Genomic DNA, 19,470 nt, shown 5'->3' on the forward strand with positions numbered 1-19,470 from the left:
CCCTCCATCCCCTCCGCCACTCCATGGTCCCCCTTCGCCCCTCCCCCAGCGCCCCCATTCTTACCTCCCCCATCCTCTGCTCCGTCCCGCCTCACGATAGGGCGATGTGACTCCACCTTAAGCGGGTCCACCTTAAATGGGGGTGGGGGGGGGGGGATTTTGTAGGGGGTGTAAACGCCCAGGCACTGCCTGGGCCAATCAGCTGTGAGCGGGGGCGGGGGTGGAAACGGGTCCAAGTTTTGAAACTTTGCTGGGGGAGGGGGCAGAGGGACAGACCGACGCGGAGCCTCCCCCCGCCGCTGCCGGGCCCTTCGGTGAGCGCCCCCCCGGGATGGGTGGGGCAGAAGCACAATGTGTTATCGGGGGCCCTACGGGGCGGTGCCGAGGATGGTTGGGAACCGGGTGGGATGGGAAGATAGTGGGGCAGCCTAGGGAGGTGGGCGGAGCAAACCCAGACCTGCCCCCCCCACATCCTCACCCCCAAGCAGCAGTGGAGGGAGCGGAGGCTGCAGCGGATCCCAGCGGGGAGCTGCCCTGGCCCAGGTAGGGGGGTTTGGGGGGCTCCTGTCCATGGGGAGTGGGGGGGGGCACCAGCTCACCCCATCAGGCCCCAAGTTCAGGTCTCGCAGCTGCCTGCCCTGGGGGGAACACTGAACCCTGCAAACAGCACCCGGGGCCCGCCCCTCCTCCTCCCCACCACGCCCGGACGCCTGGGTCCGCCTGATGCTACGCGGCTGGGCAGGGTCCAGATAGACAGGATCAGGTCTGGGAACGACAGGGGGTGAGGGGCACAGACAGGGCTGGGGGGCTGCGGGCCTGGAGTGAGGGGCGCTGGGGGAGCCCAGGGCGGGGATTATGGGGGGCTGGGCTGGGCTGGGAGGCTGCCCGTCGGGAGTCAAGGACGCCGGGGGAGCCGAGGGCGGGGATAATGGGGGACCGGAGGGGGGGCGGAGCACAGCCTAGGGGAGTTAGGAGCACGTGGGGCCTGCGTGGTTTCCTGTCTGGGGAGCTACAGAGGATGTGGGGAGGCAGGGGGGCGAAGGGGGAGGGGAAGCTGCCTTATCAGCCCCGAGCAAGAGCCGCTGCCTGACATCCGTCCCCGGCTGCCTCGGGCCCCAGTCCCGCTTTGTGACCTCAGCCCGGGGCTGCGGAGGGGCCGGTGCCTCCAGCTGAGCACGAACCCCCTTCCCCAGGCCCAGCCATGTCCCCCAAGGGGTGTCTGAGCGTCACCAAGTACTTCCTCTTCCTCTTCAACCTCCTCTTCTTCGTAAGTACGGGGGGCTGGGTCGGGGGGGCTGGGTGATTTGAGGGGCTGGGGGAGATGGGGGCTGCGGGGGTTGGGCTGTGGGGCTGGGTCGGGGGGCTGGGTGATCTGAGGGGCTGTGGGGGTGGGGCTGGGGGGATTGATAGGGGGTTGTGCCGGGGGGCTGGGTGATTTGAGGGGCTGCAGGGGTGGGGCTGGGGGGGATTGATAGGGGGTTCTGCCGGGGCGCTGGGTGATTTGAGGGGCTGCAGCGGTGGGGCTGGGGGGGATTGATAGGGGGTTGTGCCGGGGGGCTGGGAGAGATGGGGGGCTGGGTGATTTGAGGGGCTGCAGGAGTGGGGCTGGGGGGGATTGATGGGGGTTGGGTTGTGGGGCTGGGGGAGTTGGGGGGGCTGGAGATTTGAGGGGCTGCAGGGGTGGGACTGGGGGGATTGACAGGGAGTTGGCTGCACCGTGGGGCTGGTGGGAATCTTGCTCTCACCCTCCCACCCTAGATGGGTCCGCCCTGTGGGGGAGGGGGAGGTATGTCTGTGTTGGGGCCCGGCACCAAATAGCTTATTAAGCCCAGGCTGGGGCAGCCGAGCCAGGACAAATCCCTCCCACCTCTTCCCCCTCACCCCCTTCCCCTCTCCTGCTGCAGCTCCTGGGCGGCCTCATCCTGAGCTTTGGCCTCTGGATCCTCATTGACCAGCGCAGCTTCGCTGCCATCCTGAGTGAGTCCCCCCCAACTCCCTCCTGCAGCCCCTGCCCTGCCCCCACCCCTGTTGGCACCCCCCACTCCTGCCCGGGTCCCCTGCCCTGCCCAGGTCCCCTGCCAGCGCCCCCAACTCCCGCCCAGGTCCCCTGCCCTGCCCCCACCCCTGCCAGCACCCCCAACTCCCACCCGGGTCCCCTGCCCTGCCCCCACCCCTGCCAGCGCCCCCCACTCCCTCCCGTAGCCCCTGCCGGCACCCCCCACTTCCGCCCACGCCCCCTGCCAGTGCCCCCCACTCCCGCCCGGGTCCCCTGCCCTGCCTCCACCCCTGCCGGTGCCCCCCACTCCCACCTGTGGCCCCTGTCCCCCAGCCTCGCTCTGAGCTCTGCCCACACCCCTTGCAGGCTCTTCCATGTACGCCCTGAAGGTTTGGTCCTACATCCTGTCTGGCGTGGGCATCGTCACCATGCTGCTGGGCTTCCTCGGGTGCCTGGGCTCCCTCAAGGAGATCAGGTGTATGCTGGGATTTGTAAGTGCACTGGGGAGCCTGGACACCTGGGTGCGCTGCAGGGCTCTGGGAGGGGAGTGATCTCTAGTGGTTACAGCAGGGGGGTGGGAGCCAGGACTGATGGGCTTCCAGGGGTGGGGTCATCCAGGGGCTGCTGTGAGAAGTTCCCCCCACAGCACAGGCCTGGTGCAATTTCCCATCTTCCCTGGCATCATGTGACACCCCCCCCCCAGCCACATCCTGCCAGGTGCTGGAAGGGGCGGGGCCTGGCAGGGCGGGTGGGGGGAAAACCTGACAAAAGCAGAAGTGCTGCAGCTGTCTGGGGTTGGGGGGGGGGGTGGAGCCTGGTGTGGGAGGGGCCTGCCCAGGTGTGGGAGAAGTTGATCTCTCCAGGGTGGGGATCAGCCTTGATGCACATGGGAGAGGGGCCTGGCCAGGTGCCTGGGGGGCTGTGGGGTGATGCCTGTCAGCTATGGGATGTCTGCACCTGTTGGTTTCCCCATGGGGTTTGGGGGAGAGGAGCTGGGGGAGCTCTAAATCTGAGCGGATCCACTGACCCCCTTCTCTCCCTCCTGTCCCCAGTATTTTGGGTTCCTCTTTCTCCTCTTCGCTGCCCAGATCACGATTGGAGTCCTGCTGTATACACAGCGTGTCACGGTGAGGGTGGGGCGCCGTGCGAGGCTCGCCGGGGGGGCAGTTTGCAGCGCTGCGCGAGGCTCATCTGGGGGCACTGCCGAGAGGGAAGTTCACAGCATCTCACGGGGGGGCGGGGGGGAGGAGTTCACAGCATCGTGTGAGGCTCGCCCGGGGGCACTGCTGGGGGGAAGTTCGCAGCGCCGTGCAAGGTGCGCCCGGGGGCACTGCTGGGGGGAAGTTCGCAGCGCTGCGTGAGGCTCGCCCAGGGTGGATTCTTAGCGCCAAGTTCAGCTGACAGAAGGTCACCTCTCCTGTGTGCTCTCTGCCTACCTCCCAGCTTGGTGCCAAGGTGGGCACATTCGTGCAGGACGTGATCTCAAGCTACCCAGTGGGAGGACCCCCCAGCGACAGGCACCAGAGCTGGGACTTCATTCAGGAGCAGGTGAGAGCCCCGGGATTCGGCCCAGCTCCCCAGCTGGAGCTGGGCTGGGCTGGTCGCAGGCTATGGAGCCTCGGCCCCCTCCCCAGCTCTGGGACCCACTGGGCTAGTGACTGCCCCTACCCCTGCTGTGCAAGGAGCAGCATTAACCCTTTCTCCCCCATGGGAGGAGTTAATGCATGGAATGGGGGAAACTGAGGCAACTGTGATGGAGTGGGGGGAGTGCATGTGTGAGTCAGGCTGGATGTCGGAGGCAAGCAGCAGCTCCCAGTGGCTAAGGATGACCCTGGGGCTACAACTGGCAGGTGACACCTCTGCCTGAACAAAGAGCAAGGAGGAGCTGAGAGGGGTTTGAATCGGGGGCAGCAGTTAGAGGCTAGGAAAAGGGAGAGCTGGAAGGCAGCCAGCCTGAGGAGGGGGAAGCTACACCCCAGAGGGGCATCCCTCGGGGTCTTCTCCCCAGGACAGGTTGGAAGGACTGTCTCTGGCTGCTGTGCTGTCGCTTCTGTGAGAAACTGGGCATCTGTTGCCTAATAAACCTTCTGTTGTACCTGCTGAGTGAGAAGTCTCTCCTGCCAGCGGACGGGGTGCAGTGCAGGGGGACCCCTGAACCCCATCACAGCAACACACAATTCCCCCCTCCCTTCGGCACTGCTTCAGCCTGGCCCTGCAGCGCCCTGGCACCGACAGCCTGTTCCTGGCTGCGGGGAGGGACCCCCTGGGGTGCCTCTCCATGCCTTGCCATCTGGGCCCCAGGCGTCCCTGGACACCCCGTGCACCCCCCATGCCTCTCCTGGTTGCACCGATGTCCTGGCTCATGCACACCCCATCTCCTGGCAGCTCCAGTGCTGCGGCTGGAATTCCTACAAAGATTGGGAAGAGAAACCGGTGGAAGACAATGCCTCCCTCAGCCTGTACCCCTGCTCCTGTCGCAACAGCTCCAGCCCTGATGAGCGTAGCACCAATGCCACCCAGGCCCCGACAGCGCAGGCCGCTGCCGGGTTCTGCACGGCCCAGGGGCACTGGCCAGTCTACAGACAGGTGAGTACTGCTGGGGGCACTGGATCCCTGGCTGGAGACACTGCTGGGGGGGAAGCTCGCAGCACCCGGGGGTCCCCGGCAGGGGGCACTGCTGGGGGAAGCTCGCAGCACCCGGGGTCCCCGGCAGGGGGCACTGCTGGGGGAAGCTCGCAGCACCCGGGGTCCCCGGCAGGGGGCACTGCTGGGGGAAGCTCGCAGCACCCGGGGTCCCCGGCAGGGGGCACTGCTGGGGGAAGCTCGCAGCACCCGGGGTCCCCGGCAGGGGGCACTGCTGGAGGGAAGCTCGCAGCACCCGGGGTCCCTGGCAGGAGGCACTGCTGGGGTAAGCTCACAATACCCGGTGTCCCTGGCAAGGGGCGCTGCTGTGGGGGAAGCTCGCAGCACCTGGGGTCCCCAGCGGGGGGCACTGCTTGGGGGAAGCTCGCAGCACCCGGGGTCCCCGGCAGGAGGCACTGCTGGGGGAAGCTCGCAGCACGCGGGGTCCCCGGCAGGGGGCACTGCTGGGGGGAAGCTCGCAGTGCTGCAGAGGTGGGCAGTGCTGAGGAGAGAGAGAATTTTGTAGGTGGAGCCAGTCTTTTGACCCCGCCTCTTTTCCTGCTGTCCTCCAATCAGGGCTGTGCACACAGTGTTCAGGACTGGCTGACCAACAACATCATCAGCATTGTGGGCATCTGCCTGGGCATCGCCCTGATGGAGGTAACGGGGCCTGGGGCCTGGCAAGCAGGGCCAGCACTAAGGGGCCCTGAGAGGGCTGGCTGGGGGGGGACCGACCCCTAGCTGAGCTTGTGGGGGGCTGTGGGACCTCCCGCCTTGCAACTCCGTTCCCTGCACCAGACTCTGTGGTGGTTCCCACAAAATCCTGCTCTTCCCCAGCAGGTGGCGCTGGCGCTCACACGAGGGCGTCGTGTGCCCAGTGTGGCTCCGCCTGTGTCCTGCTGCAGGCGTGTTGGGGCTTGTGCCCCGCCCGCTCTGCGCACCCGTGTGGGTCAGCACACCTGCTCCCACACACACTTCTGCAGGTGGGGCTTGTGCACGTAGGCCGGTGCGCACGAGGAGCCACGTGCATCGCACGTGTGCTGGGGTGCGTGCGAGACGTTTGTGCATTTCTGCATGTGTTGGGGCACACCTGTTCCCCCCCCAGCCCTGCAGATGGGCCTTGTGCAGGTGTCTTGGGGTGCAGGGGTCTTGCATGGGTTTGCACATCAGTGCGTGGGGGGGCTTGTGCTCGTCTTCCCATTTGTTTGTGCACATAAGGGGCTTGTGCACGTGGCCGGCTGTGGGCCTGGTGTGTGCGTCCCCCTGCTGGCATGTGGCACCCAGGTGCTACTGCATGTCTGTCTGTGTCCTGGGACATCCCCTCTCTGAGGCATGCACCTTCCTCCCCCCGCCCCCACCCGGGCCTCTGACCCCATGAACCCTTTCTTCCCTTCCATGCAGCAGGAGTCCTGGCAAGGTAACTTATCCCTGGGGGAGGGCAGGGAGGAGGGGAGCCCGGGGGAGGAGGCTAGCTCAGAGCCCCCCATCAGCCCCGTCTCCTCCCCCCCAGATCCATGCCATGTCCATGGCGTTTTCCCTGCTCCGAGAGGAATCGTTCGGCGCCCTCCAAGGGCCGGAGCAGGACACATGGCGGCTCCCAGGCAGCCCCCAGCCCAGGGGCCTGGCCGATCGCTGGGGGGGTCAGCAGCGCATCGCCTGAGAGCTGCAGGGGCCCCCTGTGTCCCCTAATAAAGCGTTCGTCTGTGGAAAGGAGGAGGATTTAGGAGAGGTGGTTATTCTGGGGGCTGCTTTCCCCACCTGGCAGCACTAGGGGGTGCTGTGCTGCAGGGAGTGGGCCGGCGGTCAGGCTCATTTCAGGGAGTTAACACAGCTGTGGAATTGAACCCCAAATCACTTGGGCTGTGTCCACCCCCTTCACCTGCCCCCATGAGCCTCTTCCCAGCCCCTATCTGATGCTTTCCCCCCATGGATGAGGTCAGGGGTCTTTTCGCAGGGGAGTGTGGTTACATTACAGGGGGTCAACCTGACTCCACTTGCAGGGAGCCCTGAGGGGGGGCTCTCTCAGTTCTCTCCACAGCTCTGTGGGGTGATTGGTAATAGCAGTGGGATCCCACAGTTGGCTCTCCAGCTGTGCCAGGGATGATTGGCAGGAGAGGAGGGCTCCTTCCATGGATTCTGCCCTAGCTTGTCAGGGGATGGCTGGTGCCAGGCATGGGATTCCCACAGTAAAACCTCCCTCTTTTCCAGGGGTGTGGATGGGAGTGGTGGGCTGCTTGGTGGCAGGAGTGGGATCCCCTCAGTAATGCCCCCCAGCTTTCTGGGGGTGTAGATGGGAGTGGTGGGGTGGTTGATGGTAGAAGTGGGATCCCACCGATAAAACCGCCCCCAGCTCTCTGAGGTGTGGATGGGAGTGGTGGGGTGGTTGGTGGTAGAACTCGGATCCTTGCAGTAAACCTCCCACTAGCTCTCCAGCGGTACGGCTAGGAGAAGTGGGAGGGTTTGCGGTAGACGTGGGATCCCCACAGTAACTCTCCCCAGCTCTGCAGGGGTGTAGATGGGAGAAGTGGGATGGTTGGTGCTCCGGCGAAGTCGAATCCCCACAGTAACTCCCCCTGGTCTTGGGGGATGTGGATGGGAGTGGTGGGATGGTTGGTGTGAGCACTGGGATCCCTCCAGTAATTCTGTCTCTCTCTTCCCCCCCAGCTCTGTCTCATGATGTTATCGATGTTTCTGTTTAGAAACATGGGCCAGAACTACGACAAGCTGACCCGATACTCCTAGGAACCTTCCTGCCCTAGGGGGTGGAGGGAGATCGGATGGGCGTGAGCCCCTGCCCCCCAACTGTGCCCGTCCAGCGTGGGCTGAAGCAGCTTTCTTTCCCTGTCTCAGTGTTCTTGGTAGCGGGCAGAGCCCCAGTCTATTCACCCGACCTTGACGTGTTGTGTCTCCGCTGCCTCGCCCTGGCCTGAGCTGTGCTCATGCTTCCGGGCAGTGGCGTAGGGACAGGGAAGCTGTTGAATATTTTCTCTGGGTCTGTGTTTGTGGGGTTTGCCGCAGGTGGGAGGGAAAACGCAGGGTGCGGGGTTGGCAGAGGTCCTGGTAGTTGGGGAGGGGGGTGTCAGGGAGGGGAGGGAAGATGGGGTGCATAAATATTTGTGTCATTGAATGTTCTTCTCCCGGGGGGGCAGACCTACCCCTCCCCCGAGCAGGGGCCCTGGCTTTGGCAGGCCAGAGGGATATTATCCTTCTCTGGGACCCAACACCTCCTCCCCTGGCCTCCCCCAGGAATTTGCAATTTTTATAAAAACTACACACCCATAAACTGGAGTCCAAACCCCGAACACTTGGTCAGTTTTGTTATTTGCACAGGATGCTGGAAGACAGTCAGAAGGACGTGGCCCCAGGCTGCGCCCTACTTGCTGGGGCCCCTCTTGTGTATACTGCCCCCAATGGGGCCCTTTGGGGATTGCAGGTCCCCTGGTTAAATGGTCATTCAAGTGTAATAATCCCCCCCCACACGCAGAGGCAGGTGGTGGAGAGGGGCTATATGGGGGGGCAGCAAGGGGTCCCTGTATACCCATGCCCCACGTAAGAGGGGCCACATCCCAGTGCCGCGTGAAGGGTCCCCCTATACCCAGCACTTGCCTTCCAGGATCCCCTCACACATGCACATGCTGGCCACCTGTGTCACCACGTAATGAAGCAGGAAGTTGTAGCAGCGCCCTGGCCGTGGGCGTTCACCGATTCCGCAGCCCCCAGCCATGGGGAGCCCTGACATGGACACAAATGGAAAGGGTGTCCTGGGTAGGGCACTGCTGAAGGCACCCCAGTGTTGGTCAGTTTCAGGGCGGGGGATGGGAGGGGTTTAGGTTGGTCAATTTCAGCTCTGAAACTTCATGAGGGGGGCCTGAGGCCGGGGGGCTGCAGTGCTGTTGGGGGCTGCCGGACTGATCCCGGCATTCCTGGGCTGCCTCTGGAGGTGGGTCTGATCTCCCCATGCAGGGGAGAGACAAATCCTGTCCCTCACTTGACAGGGCACTATGGGGAGGTCAGAGCTCCTGACAAAGGGCTTATTCCACAGTCTGTGACCTGTTTTCCACAGTTGTGAGGTCGGCAGGCACGGCCCTGTTCCTGCAGAGCACATCTGTGAACCCTACGAAATACAAACAGCCTGCTCCTTGCAGGGCCACTCGTCCTGCTCTCAGGGGAAACTGAGGCACAGAGCTGGGAACAGCTCTCCGCCTCAGCCAGCAGGCCTGGCCTTGCCACGCTGCCGAGCCCAAGCCGCTGCCCTGCCCAGCTGCTGATGTGGCTGGGGGCGGCCAGGGTCCTCTTGGTGAGTGCCCACAAGTGGCAGGACACCCCCGACACGCCCACATCCAGGGCCCACCCCAGGCCTGGCTGGTTCTGGAATCGGAACCTGGTTTGAATCAGCGCCCTGGTGAAACGGGCCAGTACGGCTCCCTGCAAGGCAGCTGGTCGGTGGTGGGGGAGGGCTGGGGGGCAGGGAGGGCTCTGGGTGGGCTGAGAGAATGTGGTTGATTTGGGGGAGGGAAGGGAGATCAGGAGGCGCCTGGGGTCACAGCACTGTGGGGCCGGGCTGGGCGAAGGTGGGGCAAGGTCAGAGCAGGGGAGGGAGGGGGGATCGAAGACTGGGGGGTGGGTGGCTGGAGGAGGATCTGGGGACAGCGGCCGGACTAGGGCAGGGAGGGAGGGGTGTGGGTGAAGGGAGCCAGGCTGAGGGCGGGGGCCCTCTACCCCCTGCTCTGTGCCCCACAGATCTGCTCTGATGCTGCTGGACAGGATGGGTGTGATGCAGGGACGTTGGCTGCTGCTCTGCACCCTGGTCACGCTGCTGGCTGGGGCCAGGGGCTCCCTCCTGCCGCCTGCTGCCCGCCGCCTGCTGGGCCACTTCCAGCACCTACTGGGGCGCAGTCGGGTGAGACTAAATGACCCCCACGCCCCAGGGACCCCCAGCCCAGCCCTGCCCTGCCCCCCGGTGCCTGCCCCAGGGACCCCCAACCCAGCCTTGCCCCCTGTTGCCCACCGGGAACCCCCAACCCAGCCTTGCCCCCTGGTGCCTGCCCCAGGGAATCCCCGCCCACCCCCACGCTGCCCCCCATGAGACACCTCCGCACCTAGTCACTCCTACCTGCCCCTTATTCCCCCCTCTGGGCCCTGTCCCCCAAAAGCCCCTCCACTGCCCCCTAGGTGCCCTTAGCCATCCCTTCAGCTCCTTCCCAGGCACCCCCCACCATCTCTCCAGCCCCCAACATCCACCTACCTGGCCCTGCAGCTCCGTCTTCCCATGGCCCCTCCTTTGAGTCTGTCCCCACCACGCACATGCCCTGTCTGTGTCTCTGTCCGGCCCATGCCGAGCTATGGCCCCCTACCCCGTTTTTGCTGGCGGGGGCCTCCCGCACGTGTCCATCCATCTGTCTTGGCGCTCACAGCCTTTGGCATCTCTGAGTTCACCTCTCTGGGCATTTCCCTGAAGTCCTGTTCTCGGCTCTGGGAAGGGAGCGGGGCCCAGTGGTTAGAGCAAGGAGCTGCCACCTGTGGGAGGACGGTGGGGGCTAGTGGTTGGGAGGCTGGGAGCTGGGCGGGTGGCTAGAGCTCCCAGGACTCAGGTGCAGGGGGGTGTTACAGGCAGAGCTGAGGGAGGGGCGCTTTGAGGCCCCTGTTGATGTCAGCAAGCTCCCCCCCAACTACCACACGGAGGAGAAGATGCAACGCAGGCTGGGGAATGCCACCATGCACAGCCACCGGGAGATCAGCAAGGTGAGCTGGGGGGGTGACGCCCCGACTACCAGGGCTCCCCCAGGGCCGTCCAGCTCCTGAGGGAGCAGCGTGCCTGCCGCAGGGACGGGAAATCGGTGCGGACCTTCGTCGAGGAAGAACCTCCCGGCCCAGCTGCCGGCAATGGAGGAATGTCCTGCCCAGCACCCTTGGGGGGGCGTGGCTGGGACGTCCCATGCTGTGGCTGTTCTCTGGCCTTGCCCAGCTGCTCTGGCTGTCCCCAGGGGCTGTCCCCTGCCCCTGCGTGGGCCGAACCGATCCCATTCCTGTGCAGGTGACCGACAACGAGACCGGAGCCGTGCTGTTCTCCGACAGGACGGTGACCTCCGTTGAGCTGGGGGAGCGGAGCCTGGCAGAGAGATGGAGGGTGCGTGCGGAGGTGGGGGCTGAGACGGGCCCTGCTGGAGTCCGGCACTGGCTGCAGCTGGATGAGGGCTCTGGGGACCCTGCCTTGGCGCTCTGGGCCAGAGCAGCTTCCGGGACGGCTCTGCACCCCAAGTGACTCCCCGGGGCGTGGGGCAGACGGCTCCCCTGCAGCAGGGCTCCACCTCGGGGGAACCTGGGCAGACCCTCGCAAGCCAGAGTGCAAGGACTGCTGGGTTCTGCCCTGGCTCTGAGGAGGGGCGGGGGGGTTCTAGTGGTTAGAGCAGGAGGGGCTGGAAGCCAGGACTCCTGGATTTTCCCCAGCTCCCTCAGCTACTACAGACAGTCCTCCCCCGCCATCCCCATGTGGACCTTCTCCCTGGATGCCCAGCTCCTTCAGCACACTGACCAGCCCCTGCTCCCTGGGTGTCTACAGACATGGGACACCTGCCTGGCTCCTTGCATGGGCGCCTGGCACCTGAGTCTCCCGGGAAACCCAGGGCTCGGGGCTGCAGCCAGGTGTAGAAAGAAGTCAGTGGAAGGAACGTATCGCCCCACCTGCCAGGCGTTCAGAGCCAGGTGCTGGGCCAGGGGACGGTGTGGCAGAGCAAAGGAAACTAGGACTGGGCTGCTGAGAGCCGAGGCTGGGCTGCTGAAGACACCCTCGCTGCAGGAGCCCTAGGGCCCCAGCTCACCATCACTGTCATCACTCTTCCAGTGGCAGGGAAGGGGAAACTGAGGCACAGAGTAAGGCGGGGTCTGTCTATGGCCAAAGGACACCCAGTGAGGCAGGGACACGACTGGAAACAGAGAATGGCTCCCAGCCCCCCTGTTTTAACCCCCAAGAACACCCTTCCCTCCCAGGGCTGGGGAGAGAACCCAGGAGTCCTGGCTCCCAGTCCCTACTGCTCTAAACCTCATGTCCTCTTCCTACGAGCATCTCCTCACCAGTACAGTTCCAGGTAGTGTCACGAACACTCGTGCCGAGAGCAGTTGTGAAGTCTCCATTGCTGGAGCTATTTAAGCACAGGTTAGATGGACATCTCTTAGGGGAGGTCTAGATGGTGCCTGGCCCTGGGAGGGCAGGGGACTGAACCTGATAACTTCCCGAGGTCCCTTCCAGTTCTAGTGCTCTATGATTCTCTCCTTTCCCTATTTACCTGTGTCTCTTCCAGGGAAGCCAGGCAGAGTCCAGTGAGGAAGGGGCAGGCGGTGGGGCAGAAGCAGAGCCTGTCCCAGGGAGACGCATCCTGCCGATCCCACGCCCCCACCTGGCCTTCCTCATCATCCACTTACCGCGCAGAGTTAGGCCCAGGAAAGTTTCTGCCGCTGGCTGGCTGGACCGCGCATCCCTGAGCGACAGGAGGCACAGGCTGCTGGCCATCCGGGAAGGGCTGATGGAAGCCCCCCGCCCTGTGAAGAAAGCTCCCCCCATTAGCCTGGCCCAGCACCAAGCTGGTGCACGGAGGCCCCATTTATTCTTCTTCTTCAGGAAGCTGTAGCAAAGCGAGACTTGGGCAGGCAATGGCACGCCCTGCCAGCTCCACAAGTGCCGATCCTTCTCCTGCAATAAAAGTTATCCCTCTGGTGGCGGGGTGAATTGGAGAAACTAAATTCTAAACTCAGCTGCTTTTACGGAGGGCTGGAGGAATTACCCCACTAGATCTGTGCAGGCCCCAGAGCCCTAGGCACCATACAGACAAGGAAGATAAATAGGCCTGACGAGCTGCCTCTAGCCAGTCCGCTCAGCACTTACCCTCGAGAATGAGCCAGCGGCAATGAGTTCCGCAGGTTATTGACAGATTTTGTCCGCTCAGTTTTCAGTTCACCCTGTTCAGTTTAGCTGGAGGACCCTGTGGTTCGGGATTGTAAAACGGTGGTGCCAGGGCCTCAGGCCACAGCACCTTGTGGCATCCCACTCTGATCTCAGGCCTCCAGCTGTCCCATTCGTGGGGGATACTCTCCTGGGATTCTCAGTCGATCTGATGCTAGGCCTGGCTCCCTCAGGGCTCTTCACTCCACGTTGCCAATGAGCCACCACGGTCATAAAGCAAAGTGTCATTTGTGCATTCCAGAGCTAACCGACATCTGGCACCTGTGCAAGCCTGGCTTCCCCGCCTTCCACACAGGGACCCTGGCCGGTCTGAAAGGCCCTTCGGGGTCTGCTGCTCTTGTCTCCCTGGGGATCAAAATTACTGATCTGCATTTGTTGCCAGTTGTAGCCTCTAGCCCCTGCCCTTGTGTTCATCTCACCGTTGGTTGCTGATGCTCTTCATCAGAGAGATTTCCCACCCCCCTTGTAGTTTTCACCCGTCAGTGCACCCCTCTTAGGGCATGTTTACAGGGCAGCTCTGCCAGTTGGGGTGATGCAGAGGGATGATCCCTGACCTTGGGAGCTGTGCCAGCAGAAGCCCATAGTGTGGAGATGGTGATATTGGCAAAATTGTGCTTGTTTCACTCATTTGGGATGGAATAAGCTACCCTGGTAAGAGGGAACTTTGCTGGGGTAGAACCAGTAAAACACTCCTGGTGCAGACAGGGCCTGTTTGTACTAGGTCCTTTTCAAGACCAGAAAACTCCCTGGGACACGTCCCCAGCTGCTGTCAAGGGGCCATGGTTCCACTGCAGTAAATGAGCCAGATCCCAGTTGGTGTTAATTAACCAGGTCCTCTGACAGTGTAAATCAGCCTAAATCTGTATGAACAGCTGCTGTGCCCCACCCGAGAGGCAGCTGTCCCTCTGCCCCAGGGGAGGGCTCCCTACAAACAGCCGGCACAGCGCATTCAGCGGTATCCCTGCGCCTAGGCTGAGTCTCTGAGCTGCTGGCAGAAGTCATGCTGGCAGTGGGGGAACTGCAGGTTCTTTAAACACAGGGCAGGCTTCCTCTGATGTACAGCTGTCTGCAGCAGGCAGAATTCTCCCCCCTTACGATTGCTTCCCTTGCCACGGGGCACATCAGTGAGGGAGACAAGGAAGCTGCTGCGGTGAACAGGGATCAGCTGAGCTTGCACGGATACATAGAGACCAGGTTCTCAGATAACCCCGGTCGCTTAAGACTATTTCCTATGGTACCATGGAAGAGCTGAGCCTTAATGACATGCCCAAATCTGTATCTGAGCAGCAACCAAACCTCTGCCTCCCAGTCGTGCACGTTCTACCCAGCCTCAGCTGCCGTCTCTGTAAAACCGGCAGGTGAACTTCTGTTCCACAGAGGGACTGCAAAGATTTCAAGGCTCATCAGAGAGGGCTCAAGCTCTTGTGGGGGATAAACTGGGCAGCCGTGGGTAGAAGCTGTTTTTACATCTGGTGAGAGACTACTGGAATCCCAAGGCCAGTTCTAGGGGTGCCCCCGTTTTAAAAACGACACTGTGAAATCAGCAAGGGGGGCGGAGAAGAGCCACAAAAATGATCCGACAGCTGGAAGAAATGCCTTGCAGTGAGAGGTGGGAGGAGCGTGCTATGTCTAGCCTCTCAAACAGGAGATGGAGAGGTGATTTGACTGCCCTCGATAGGAAGGAAATCCTGGGTATGGAAGTGTTCTCCAAGTTGGCAGCGGCAGGCAGACCAACAATCAGGGAATGGCAGTGACAACGGTGTCTCATAAGGCGCATGCGCCTAGCAGTGTGAGTGACTCACCCCAAGAGCAAATCCGCTCTTGCAGTGGTGTAGTTTCCATTTGTAGCTGTTTTCCAATCCACGCCAGCTGCCTTTCTGGAGTAGATGTTGTGATGGGGTTTAGGGGTCCCCCTGCACTGCACCCCGTCCGCTGGCAGGAGAGACTCTCACTCAGCAGGTACAACAGCAGGTTTATTAGGCAACAGATGTCCAGTTTCTCACAGAAGCAACAGCACAGCAGCCAGAGACAGTCCTTCCAACCTGTCCTGGGGAGAAGACCCCGAGGGGTGCCCCTCTGGGGTGTAGCTTCCCCCTCCTCCGGCTGGCTGCCTTCCAGCTCTCCCTTTTTCTAGCCTCTAACCGCCGCCCCCGATTCAAAAACCCAGCTCGGCTCCTCCCTGCTCTTTGTTTAGGCAGAGGTGTCACCTGCCAGTTGTAGCCCCAGGGTCATCCTTAGCCACTGGGAGCTGCTGCTTGCCTCAGACATCCAGCCTGACTCACACATGCACTCCCCCCACTCCATCACAGATGTGTTCAGCAAATACAAGTTACGAGCTCTGAGAAGGTAACAGTGAAATTCTCTGGTCACCAGATGACCTAATGGCTTCTGCTCTAAGAATCTATGAGCCTGACCCCCAGGAACAATTCACCTTTGAACGCAAGGGCGGGGTGAGAACCTCAGGGGGGGAAGGAAAGGGGCAGCTGCCATGATACTGGCCTGGCTCTCTGAAGAGCTGGCCTCAGTTCCCAGACGTGCTACAAATGCCAAGGCTGACCCTGGGCTTCTCATATCATCACTCTGTTCTGGCAATCTGACCCAGCATTGGGATGGTGATTTCATCTCATGAACTTCTTTAACTCAAGACTAGACATTTTACAGGCTTAGTGGAAGATTCTGGGCCCAGTTCCCTGTAGCAGTGCGCACGGAGGGGTTATACTGACCATAAAAATCTATGAACCTCTAGCAGGAGGGTAACAAGTGTATCTTATCTGGACCGACTATAAGCACTGAGTCAGTATCTGGCTTGTGTGGTGTGTCTGGGCAGCTTCTGGCACAAGGGAGGCTGAGCAAAGAGATAGCGATGGCTGCAATGAGGAGAGCTTGCCAATAGACGTGAACACAGGTAGTCCTGACCAATTTGATTTCCAACAACCAGACAAGCTGCTGGAACTGTACGTTGTGCCCCATCTGTGCCCCAGATTTTACTTTGGATCCCATGGCTGGGGCTGCTGAAATGCCAGTCCTTAGTACCAGCACTAAAGAGCACTGCTTAGGACACACACCAAGTCACAGCTGTGGGAGACTGCAGTGGCTCGTCCATCCCATCTCCTCTTTCTCCTTCACCTTTTCCACCTCTTCCTCAGTTTCTTCCTAAATAGATAGCTTTTCCAGCCAGCTATCCCGACACTGGGGGACTTCCAGTTGCTTTGCTACAAAAGCCTGGCGGTTAGAGCAGAGGCCTTGTAAAACCCATGGTTGTGAGTTCAGCTCTCAATGGGGCCTTTCAAGGTTCTGGGGCAGATTAGGTTCCAAAAAAAAATCTGTGAGGGATGGTGATAGGTCCTGTGTGAATGCAGAGGACTGGACTTGATGACCTCTTCTATGAGATGTGCGTAAATCTACTTCAACTATTTGATTGAAAAACAAGAAGTCCTGGGGCAGCTTATAGACTGACAGATATTTTGGACATAAGCTTTCCTGGGCTTGAAATCTTATGCTCCAAAATATCTGTTAGCCTATAAGGTGCCCCAGGACTTGTCGTTGTTTTTGAAGATACAGACTAACTCGGCTACCCCTCTGATAGCTGATCAAAATTAATCATACAGCTGAGTCGTATTACCCACTGGGAAGCAGCTTCTCAGTTCATGCAGTAACTGTGGTTTTATTTCTTCAGGAACTTGAGTCCTGTTTTGTACAGCAATCTATATAAAATCCCAGGCTGCTTTAATCAATCTCCACGGTGTCCTATTGGATCTAGCTCTGTTTGGAGCCTAACAAATGTTTTTCTTTTTGTCAGCGACCGCGCTGCTGTAGCAGGGTGTGTGTGCGTTTCTGTGTGAGATCAGAGCACGTGCGTATGTATCAGAGAGAAGGAATGCTTGTGGGTTTTGTGGAAGGCAGCAAAATCAGGCATGTGGTGCTCTTACCCTGTTGCAGGAGGTCTGTAGTCAGAGCTGTGTTTCTGGAGTTCTGGCTTCATCACGCTGCAACAGTGGTTGAATTCATGATTCTGGCAGTTCTACCTGCAACGTGCTGCTCAGATCCACAAGCTCCGAAAAGGGCGTATGGGGCTGGAGGGAGCAGTATGACAGAAAAACAAAGTGCTGATCCTCATTGACATTCCATGGCAAGAGCCGGGTCAGTTGCGGGGGTGGGAGGACCTCAAACGCTGGAGGAGGCCTGGGCCTCTGGGGACCTCTGAGAAGGCTTGTGCAAGAGTAGCTCTAGGCTGCTGGTGCAACGTAAGCTGTGCGCTGTTCCCTCCAGGTTTTCTCATCCCTAAAGCATCAAAAGTGGGCGTGCAACTCTCCACTTCCTGTCCTGAACCACCGCGCACTGCAATAATTCTGCCCACCGCCATGCCTGGATGGTGAGGCCTTTTGCCCTTGATCAGAGAACAAACCCAGCTCTCTGACCACTGCGCTTCTCAGCCCAGAGGGCGGAGTTGTTCCTACCTCAAAAGCTATTGGAGCTGTTCATCTGTCCCCAGGCCCTGGCTGAAATCCTCACACGCACTTGGACAAGGTTGCTATAGGGTGTGAAATGGGTCAGCAGAGGGACAAAAGCAGTTTGTTCACACCTGTCTTGTTTGTGCAAGTACGGTGCTTTGGCATCCTATGCCATCCGCTCTTCCAGGGCCCTGGCCTCCCCTGTGGACTAGCTGGGTCCCGCAGCCCTGAGAAAAACACCCCCCTTTACAGCTGCTTTTCATTGGGATGTCTCCTGGGAAGGGTAGAAGGAGTGGCCTCCTGGGGCAGAAAACTACCCCTTTTGAGGCGTTTCATCAGGGCAGAGGACATGACTGGACCTGTGGCATATTACCTAGGTACCTTTTGGTGGGTGGCGGGGAAAATCTACTGCACAGGGGAACAAAACAAAAAGGCAGTCAATGTAGCACTTTAAAAACTAACCAAATAATGTATTAGGTGATGAGCTTTCATGGGGCAGACCCACTTCTTCTGAGCTGAAAAGAGCTCTGAAGAAGTGGGTTTGCCCCATGATAGTTCACCACCAAATGCAGTGGTTCTTAACCTGGGGTGCATGCACCTCCTGGGGGTGCGTGATGCCCTTTCTGGGGGCGCAAGACATACCATATTTTTTAGAAGGCAAATAATCAAAAACACAAATTAAGCGCAGGCACGTAAATACAACTACTTTGTTTCATCAAACCTATTATTTATTAACGTTATATATTTTACATATATTTAATATGTATTTAAAAGTCTATAGGCCCTCCATCTCCATTTTTGATATGGACATACTTTGAGAACAAGAACATATTTTGAGAACCAAAAGGGTGCAGGCGGCAGTAAAGGTTAAGAACACTGACCACCTAATTATTTCAGGGTTTCCCAAACTTTATATAGTTGGGATCCATTTTTTTTTTCAGTACCTTCTTTTGCAGCCCAAAAATATAAATGTACATAAAAAATGAAAAATGAATAAATTTTCATGGTTTATTATTTATCCACAATAATAATAGTACACAGTGATAATTTATATATTTTCTAAGGACCAGTAATTTTTTTGCCCCCAAGGAGCAGTACAGGGCCACGGACACTTTGGGAAACACTGACACATAGTGATAATTTGTATACACGAGGACCTCAAGATTCGCAAACTTAATATTTGTGAATTCAATTATTTGCAAGCACCCGCTTCCCCCAGGGCTCCAGGGCAGGCTGCCGTATCCGCAAAATTTGACATTCGCGCAGGTTCGAATGTCGAACTTTTTGGATACGGCAGCCTGCCCTGGAGCCCTGGGGGAAGCGGGCGCTCGCGAATAATTGAATTTGCAAACGTTAAGTTTGCGAATCTTGAGACCCTACTGTATTTTCCAAGGACCAGTCATTTTTTTTCCCACCCAAGGACCAGTACAGGGCCGCGGACCACACTTAAGCTGCACTATTCATATCAGAGAGGTAGCTGTGTCAGTCGGTAGCTTAGAGAACAACAAGCAGTCTTGTGGCACCCTACAGATGAACTGATATTTTGGAGCATACGCTTTCATGGGCAAAGACCTGCTTCATCAGATGCAATATTCGGTGACTCTTTAAAGCGCTCCAGGTCTGCCGGTTCGTTTTGTTCGGATCCAGGCTCGCAGGGCTCCTTCTCCGGGACCGTGTCCGGGGGGAAGCATCATGGGGAGGCCTGTGGGGGGCAGAGGTTGTGCTGTTATAATGCCCCCCCACCCGGTCTTGCTCTTTGTAGCCTGTGGAAAGGTGACTTGGGGGTGCAGACGAATACCAGGGGGGTCCCCGGATTTGTCTGTATCTTCAAAACCAGTGAGAAGTCCTGGGGCACCTTATAGACGAACCGGTATTTTAAAGCCCACGAAAGCTGATGCTCCAAAATACCGGTTCGTCTATAAGGTGCCCCAGGACTTCTCGCTGGTTTCGGGGACCCAGGCGAACGTAGGGGTTGGGGGGCTCCGGTTTGGGCAGGGGCACCACCTGCGGAGCCAGAGGTCGGGGGGCGGGGCGCAGCCAGCTGGTGCCATGCGCCCTGGGGGGTCAAAGCGCAGCAGTGACTTCTGCTTCGGGGGGGCAGGTCCCTTCAGCTGGGGGACCCCGGGGGTGTCCCGGCTCCCCACCCCGCCCGGGTGAACTAGGCAAGGTCAGCAAGGTCGCCCTCCCGCTCCTGCCTCAGTTTCCCCTCTGGCGCTGCTGCCCGTGGGGAGGGGGCGGGGCTTGGGGCCCGCTGTGTGGCTCGAGATGGGGGAGGGGCAAGCCCGCCCTCGGCACGCGTGCCGGGCACCCGCCCCTCCCCCGCCGCGCCGCGACGCGCAGAAGGGGCTCGAGCCGCGACCGTTAGACCCCGCCCCAGCTTTGAATTTTCCCGCCTTTTCCGGGGCGGGAGCGTTCTGACGTCGGCGCCTCTCCTCCTCCAGCTG

General features: G+C 60.0%; 2 protein-coding genes across 4 annotated transcripts; both read left to right on the plus strand.

The window, feature by feature from the left end:
* The first annotated feature begins 256 nt into the window (after nt 1–256).
* CD37 (CD37 molecule) lies at nt 257–7,914 on the plus strand. Of its 2 annotated transcripts, none has more exons than XM_075016344.1 (9): nt 257–314; nt 1,194–1,267; nt 1,905–1,977; nt 2,363–2,487; nt 3,049–3,123; nt 3,440–3,544; nt 4,382–4,582; nt 5,195–5,278; nt 7,283–7,914. In XM_075016344.1, the coding sequence occupies exons 2-9, from the start codon at nt 1,202–1,204 to the stop codon at nt 7,358–7,360; spliced, it is 807 nt and encodes a 268-aa protein (XP_074872445.1). In that variant the 5' UTR covers nt 257–314; nt 1,194–1,201; the 3' UTR covers nt 7,361–7,914. The 2 variants fall into 2 exon arrangements, with proteins under 2 accessions (XP_074872445.1, XP_074872447.1); XM_075016346.1 differs by lacking the exon at nt 257–314 and adding an exon at nt 473–543.
* A 1,468-nt stretch (nt 7,915–9,382) lies between these two features.
* Nucleotides 9,383–12,243, plus strand: DKKL1 (dickkopf like acrosomal protein 1). Of its 2 annotated transcripts, XM_075016086.1 has the most exons (4): nt 9,393–9,518; nt 10,229–10,360; nt 10,653–10,745; nt 11,917–12,243. In XM_075016086.1, exons 1-4 carry the CDS (start codon nt 9,393–9,395, stop codon nt 12,241–12,243), a joined length of 678 nt encoding a protein of 225 aa, XP_074872187.1. The 2 variants fall into 2 exon arrangements, 1 of the variants encoding a protein (XP_074872187.1); XR_012648446.1 differs by lacking the exons at nt 10,229–10,360; nt 11,917–12,243 and having other exon boundaries at nt 9,383–9,518; nt 10,653–10,666.
* Nucleotides 12,244–19,470: the final 7,227 nt, after the last annotated feature.

The sequence above is a fragment of the Carettochelys insculpta genome, chromosome 22, assembly GCF_033958435.1.
Source record: "Carettochelys insculpta isolate YL-2023 chromosome 22, ASM3395843v1, whole genome shotgun sequence".
In the NCBI taxonomy this organism is placed as follows: domain Eukaryota; kingdom Metazoa; phylum Chordata; order Testudines; family Carettochelyidae; genus Carettochelys; species Carettochelys insculpta.